General features: G+C 40.5%; 1 protein-coding gene across 4 annotated transcripts in view; it reads left to right on the top strand.

Annotated features, from left to right (window-relative positions):
• The window catches only part of LOC109853481 (trichohyalin-like), a 22809-nt gene that overhangs the window by 3466 nt on the left and 11779 nt on the right, over positions 1-7564 (top strand). For 3 of the 4 annotated variants that reach the window (XM_020425644.1, XM_020425645.1, XM_020425647.1), the window contains 4 exons: positions 913-981; positions 2216-2405; positions 2831-3177; positions 6306-6488. In XM_020425644.1, coding sequence (XP_020281233.1) covers positions 913-981; positions 2216-2405; positions 2831-3177; positions 6306-6488 — 789 coding nt within the window. The remainder of the gene's footprint in view (positions 1-912; positions 982-2215; positions 2406-2830; positions 3178-6305; positions 6489-7564) is intronic. The other variant, XM_020425646.1, reaches the window with a different exon arrangement.

Consider the following 7564-nt stretch of genomic DNA (forward strand, 5'->3'; position numbering starts at 1 on the left):
GACACACACACCGCGGTGCGGTATGTTTTATATTCGCGCGGATTCACCCGATTGTAAATAAAAGCATTTAATTGGATGACGCAAATATGGGTCGCGACACACATTTATATCGCCACAAACCGCAGAATGATATTGCTCGCGTTGCACGGTCCCCAATTGCGGATTTCCGTGCCGTTGCCGAACTGTGCGTTTCAACAGAGTTCGATGCCGAGTGTTTTCCATCCGGAGCGTGCGTTTTTCCAGTTTAACGCGCGCGCTATTTGCCTCCGCGCGGCGGGTGGAGGTCGGTAAAAAACGAATCCATCTTACGAGCGATGAAGCTAACGAGTTGTGTAATTTGGCAATTGCCTAACGGAATGCGCGCGTGTGTGTGTGTGTAAACAAATAATGTCACAAGCGGATGACGCAAAAATATAAAAGAGAAAATTGCAGAAGATATCGCACTTTGCGTTGATATTGAAAACAATAACGTGAATTAATTTTTTCCTTCAAATTGTTTTTACTCCACCTTTCACTCGCTCGTTGACAAAGTCTTTAAGAAAGTTTTTTTTTTTTTTTTTTTTACGTCAAATTTAACGCGCATATTCTCTCGACGCCGTCGTCGAGCGTTTGCTAAGTTCGTTTCGTTGTGTTTATTGTCACACTTTTGCACTGACGCACGAGCAGAGAGTCACATGTCGCATGCAAACCCTTTAATAAAAACGCTTATGAGCTCGTGCACACACCTTCTTGCCGCATACTTTGCTGTACATACGGTGCGAGTGCATGCGTTTTGTTTTTTTTTTTTTCTTTTTTTTGTTTGTTTGTTTCATTGGTTTTTATTCAAAAATTTTCGTATTACGCGCCGAAGTTTTTTTAAATTAACCTCGAATCTTACGTGCGCACGCACATGTCTCCCTTTCTTCTCGGCAGATGTGAAGCGCCGGCAAAGTCTCTACGATGAGGATTCCCTCGACGGCGATCGTCCTTATGAGAATGAAGGTACCAACAACCGTTTTCAAGGGCGTTTTTCTTTTGTTTTTGTGTGTATATAGACGTTTTTCTAATTTCTTCTCACTTTACGTATTTCTTCTCTTTGTCGCGCTCCTTTGTGAGGAGCGACGCTACCGAATCATCAATTGATTCGTAACATTTGTCATTACTTTTCATTCACAATTAACCCGTAAATTACTTTTCGAAATTCACTTTGCGCATTCGGTGTTCATCCGTTCACGGAAAAAAAAAAAAAAAAAAAAAAAAAAAAAAAAAAAAAAAAAAAAAAAAAAAGAAGAAATCAGCCAGCAAGAAAATTACGTTACAACCAGCGAGAAAAATTTGCCGAGTCTGTTGAGATTTTTGTTTTTCGCCGACAAAACGTTTTGCTGAACGAAACAAAAACATTCAGTTCATTTCTTGCTGTAACGGCAAAACTTTTTTTTTTCCGTGATCGATCTAACAACAAACTAACTTTTACTCATTGCTCTGTGAATGTGTACATTTTATTTTTAATATTCTCGCTTGTGTCGCCACTATCTTCTGATGATCATGAGCGTCCGCAGGGAAGGGGGAGAGGGACAAACCCCCGGCATTTTTTTCACAAATTGTTTTTTTTTTTTTTTTTTTTTTTTATCTTGAAACAAGTTTGAAATTTCTGGTTAAACAAAATTAAATCACACATTTATTCATAAAAACTCTGTGTACAGTGAGACCTTTCTGTAAAATTCATAATTTTTGGGACAAAAAAATTGCTCCGCTCTTTCTGAAAAAAAAATCCTGCGGACGCCCATGCTGATTATGAATGAGTATATACTTTCTTTTTTGAAACACTGTGCAACACACATTTTTTGCAAACAATTTTCTAATATCTATGTTACATGTGTCTATACTTGACTGTATATTGCACGTAATAAATCTTATTTCTTATTGAGTTAACGACACGTTCACGGTTCCAACTTCTTGTCACATGATTTACGTTGCAAAATAACGGTCGAATATTAACGTGAATTAAAATTGTTCTCTGTTGAAATCGCGAACAAAATTACGCGATTGATCACAAACGTTTCACGACATCGAAGAAGAAAGAAAAAAAAAAAAATTTGTATTTGACAACCGGTGACTCCGTAGAGTTCATGTGTTTCGCGTTTAAAGCTATATCGGCCGTGAATTTAAAGCATTTTTAGCGATTACAGTTTGAACAGAACGATAATAATGAATACGTTTCGTTTCGCGTTCGCAGGACGGGAGTCGACGGGAAGCTCGAAGGAGTTGGACAGGGCGAAGCTCGTCCGCGAGAGACAGAACGAGGAGCGGCAGCGGAAGTTGGAGGAGCTCAGGCAACAGGCGCTCGCCGCGCAACGCTTCCGCGAGCAGCGCGAGGAGGAGCGACGAAGACGAATCGACGAGCTCAGATCGCGTGACAACGACAGGTCTGAGTTGAGATCGCCACGAGCGGGCGTGCGATAAGCTTTTGCGAAATTAAATCGGATAAATTGCTTTTAAGTAATTAGTTTCTTGTTTGAGTCTGGCGAAAGAACGCGATGTCTCGTTTGTTTGCCGAAACCTCGAGAGAAAACTGCGGCGTTTATTTATTTAATCCGCGAAGAAAGAATCTCGCGAAGAGAGAATAACGGAAAAGGAAACGAATGTAAAACAAACAAAAAAGTGACGGTTTAAATAATGAAAAATGTACCAAAAAAAAATAATAAAAAATAAAAGAATAGGTCGCGCGACAATAAGAAGAGTTATAAATTCACACGTTCGGTCTTTTTTTTACTGTTAGTTTTTACGTATGTCGGCTTCTGAGGGTATTTGACGTGGATAAATAATATTGCTTTCTTCCTCGTTCGCGCAGACGAAATCAAGTTGAGGAGAGAAAACGGCTGATATGCGAGGCGGAGCGGGAAAGACGGGAGGCGATCCTCCGGAAGAATCAAGAAAGAGAGGCGCGCATAGAGGCGAAGAGAAAGAACGAGAGGTCTCACATCGTTTTCGCGTTCGGCAGTTCCACGCCGCGGATGCTCGAACCCGCCGACACAGGCGGCTCCACCTTCTGGGGCACTCGCAGAGCCACCTCCACCACAAACGTCATGATGTTCTCCGCGGCGCAGCCTCTCACCAGGAGGTCCTCCGAAAGAGAGCTAGATGGTAGCAAGAAACGCGCTACTTCCGCCGGCGGCCTCGACCGGAAGCCCGGCGAAGGTAAGTCCGTCGATTATCTTTTGGGGATAGACGTCGTGTGAAACAAAACAAAACAAAACGTGAAAAAATTGTGCGCAAAATTCAACGAACCTCCGCCGAGAATCGATCGTTGATCTCCGAGCACGTAGTGGCTGCACATCGCACACATGGAAAATTTGATTAACCCTTTCAGCGTGTCAGATCTATTTGCTTACTTGAATATTCCGTATTCCATACGTACGAGAACACAGTTCTCAATGGAGAATTCTCCCGGTAGAGAGAGAGAGAGAGAGAGAGAGTCTGAACTTTGAGCGTTTCTGAATAGTCCGAGATATGCTTTTCACAATTGACCCGAGTGAATAATACGCACTCTCTCTCTCTCTCTCTCTTTCTCTCTCTCTCTCTCTCTGCGTATGATTTATCGCAGAAGGAGATTGAAATATGACGAAACGGTTTATTGTGTAATAAAATAATAAACGCGTGGTACGTAAGTGAAATGGCCGAAAAGTGAGCAGCTGAAAGACGTTAAAGAACTTTTCCGTGTATTTTTCTGCGCACACGGGGAGAGCGAATGTAACACACACGCCTGATGAGTTGTGTGTGAATCAAGTGGAATGCAAATCAAAGTAGCAGTTACCGTAACTTCAAGCCGGGCGTCGAATCAACCATATCTGTCATCGTTGATGCGCGCGTTGAGCAGCAGCGCGCGCTGCACTTTGTGAAAACACGACTCGGAAGCGGATTTCGCGTGCGCGTTGTTACTTGAATGCGAGTATCGTACGAGAGAACACCGCGATATCTTAATACCTTAATTCTACTTGAGCGTCGCATGTAACGGGAAGGCTCGACAGAGGTTTTAGTAGTCAAGCAACGGTGAGGTAAAGCACCGCGGCTGATAAATTATTATTTAAACCGCACCGAGAATATGTGATACTTTTTCGACTCTTAATTAAACTTTCACTATTTGTGTTATTTCACACGAATTGGAAAAAAAAAAAAAAAAATTCAACGGAATATTTATATGTATACTATAATATTCATTAAACACATTAGATATGTATTGAATATTATATACCGTTATATTCATATTTTTGTTGCGATATTCGATTCGCTTCCGCGGTGTGTGCGTTAATATCTGTGAAGATTTTTTTTTTTTCACACGACACTAGCGCGGTTCGAATTCGAAAACTTCCCATCTTCAGATATTAATATTATATATTTTAATAAATAATAATATTATATAATAATATATATATTTTATACATTTTATATCGTATATTATAATTATTAATGAATATTATACCATTCATTGAGAGAACACATTAAATTTCGCGTTGATCAAATATCAAGGAATTTACGGAAGTTTCTCCTCACAAATAGCGCGTCAAATGAGACGAAAATCTTGCGATATTCACAAGAAAGTTTTACATGATTTTGTTTTTGTTTTTTTTTTTTTTTTTTCCACGGAACAAATGGCGCTCGAGCGAAACGCGGTTTATTTCTCGCTGCCTCTGCCGGCCCCGTTCCATTTGTTCGTCGACGTATGCATTGATGATTGATGTTCGTCGTTCGGGCCTACAATCGTTCTTCCTGTTCGCGCGAGTTCGCGAGGAACGTTGTCGTTTAATGGCGCGCGCCGCGAGAATATTTCTGCATTTTCACAGACAACGGATAAACGGGACGAGTAAGCGCGCGTCTTCTCGCAGCTTATATAATTTTCACACACGATCGCGCCCGATACCTTTGATAACGTAGTATTTTTCTTAGTGGCAATCGATATAGATAATCGAAGCGGGACGCTCGATCGTTGAAGACGACCGCGCCACGCTTCGTGCATGGTAAACAAAATTTTTACAGCGCGTTTATCGCGTAATCAACGTATTTCGCCGCGATATTTGTTACATATTAACGCGCGCGCGCGGAGAAGATAATGCGCGTTCCCCCTTCAATTACACCACGTACGTGTTAATTGCACACGTGCGACTATAATTACCGAAGTTACGCTTATACCGGAGAGTTGTATGTATATAAACCGAAGTATATATTTCACCCCAGAATTAAATTTAATAATATCGATTCGTGCAATTTCGAATCACGTGTGTGATGTGAAATTAAAAAAAAAAAACAAAAAAATGTCCTGCGTAACAAAGCTTTTTTTTCGAGCACGAGATTATTCACACAAGCAACGTCGCAACAACAACGACACCGCGAAGCATGAAGGAACGATTGCTCAGCACGAGCATCCGCGATCATAGCATAAGTTTTTTCTTTTTTTTTACTTTTTCGTTCTTTTACTTTTTCAGGATTTGTACACTCTATGTAGCCTATTGTATTCTTTGTATACATTCTTTGTGGCAGTGTTCCTTTAAACGATAGGCAAATCCACGTACTTTCAGCTTGAGACTGGCTACTACACGGAAAACGTCTTGGGAAATGTTTTCGTTTGGAAAATGAATTCGCGCGAGATAAAATCTCCAAGTTTTTGCTTTTTCAACGCGACATTTGTTTTTTTTTTTTTTGCGTTTTCGTAATTTTCGTTTAAACTGCGCACACAAGTTTTTGGTTCAGTTTACGTAACATTCACCCTGCGAACGCCACATCATCATTCACTTCCTCCTGTCAGAAAACATGTTTTTTTTTTTTTTTTTGGTTTCTCTTTCTCTCTCTTTCTCTCGTTTTTTGTTTTGTTTTTTTTTTTTTTTTTTTATTCTCGTGAGAAATTTAGCAGTTTTGAGAACCACTGAACGAAGACGAAACTAGCGAAAGTAAATTTGTTTAAAAAACAGACTAGAATAATTTTACAATTGTGACTACTACAACTCGTTTCTGTACATTTCTTCTCTTTGCTACAATCTGTACTTACCGGTGGTGGTTCCGCAAAAACGTGGTGGATTGCGAAAATAAAAAATCAAAAGAAAAAATCGATACGTGCGATTCGCATTGTGCCTAACTCACGCTAATTCACAGTACTTTTTTTACGCTTTTCCCTTCCCCTCCTCTCTCCTTTTTCCACATCTCCTTGTCCGATTCTCTCTCTCTCTCTCTCTCTCTTTCTCTTTCTCTCTTTCTCCATTTAAATTCTCTATTTAAAAGATTTGTTTTTCGCGGAATACCTAATATTTGCGTTGCGTTGAATGGTTTGTTCGCAGATATGAGAATGTCCTCGTCTATGTACGAGGTGTTCAATTGGAATTCTAGCCCCGATCCCCCCTTAACTCCTGCCAAGCATAAGAGAGCCAGCCTCTCTCTGCCCCCCACAACCGACATCTTTGCTGTTGATGATAAGTCCGATAGCGACACTAGGCGTCCTATGATTCAGCGGGCTGCCAGTGGTGAGTCCTGATGCCTCTCAGAAGCCTGCGGCACAATCGGCAGAGATCCGTTTTTGTTCGTTTCAAGAATGATTATTGTCGATCCTTTTTCTATCTCTCGTTTCTGTTAGCACTACTCATCGGGCTCTCCCTCTTTCCCTATCTCTCTCTCTCTCTCTCTCTCACTCTCTCTCTTTCTCTCTCTTTTTGTCTTTCTTTCAATCTTGTTCTATACGCCATGTCTTTTGTTTACTTCACTATACACATTTTCTACTGACGCATGTCTCATTTGTTTGACATCCATAAGAGCATACCGTGCACTTATTCTCATTAATTTCTACATAGTTCTCTTTCTGATTGTGTGACATTGGTCGGTTGCGATTTCTTCGACGGCCTAAGCGCCGAGGGTCATCACGTAGGTGGCCAATATCACACAATCAGGTGTGTGTCGGTAGTTGTTTTACCTCCGTATGCAATCCTCTAACACTAACCTCGTTACTGACACAACACAATAGATCACACTGTTAACGTTCAGTTGCAAGCTGAATCTTAGCTCATTTTTAGTTTTTTTATATAGAAATGCAGTTCAATCATTTTTAGTTTATTTATTTTTTCTTATTATTTACGAACCGAGATAAAATAGCAAAAGTTTAGTGCTAGGAAAGCGCCAATGTTCTTTAACCACGCGAATTAAAAGGCTTCAAGCGCAAGCTAGTATCTCGCGCAAATACGAATATTTGCATAAATTTTTGACTCAATTAATTAATGTAGGCGATTAGACTTACGTAGTTTCTCTCCGTTAAGAATATATTGTCTTGCATTCTCGCCCCAACTGCGAGAGAAAACTGCGAGAGAAAAACAGTCGCGGCTATGAAATCGGACGGTATTGCGACCGATATCATCCCTTGCTCGTTCACTTTTACAGATGCCACACACTGTCGCACTCACTCAGCTAATTTTTTCTCTTTTGCTACGTTAGTTTTGTATATTTAGTTTTTGCTTCATTGTTTTATTCCGAGCGGTCGATATATATGTACACAGTTTGTCCGGAAAGTTCCCGGACTACGTGAATTAAAAATCGAAAATGAAAGATATGG

The sequence above is a fragment of the Pseudomyrmex gracilis genome, unplaced genomic scaffold, assembly GCF_002006095.1.
Source record: "Pseudomyrmex gracilis isolate BER0280 unplaced genomic scaffold, ASM200609v1 scaffold_48, whole genome shotgun sequence".
NCBI classification, from domain to species: domain Eukaryota; kingdom Metazoa; phylum Arthropoda; class Insecta; order Hymenoptera; family Formicidae; genus Pseudomyrmex; species Pseudomyrmex gracilis.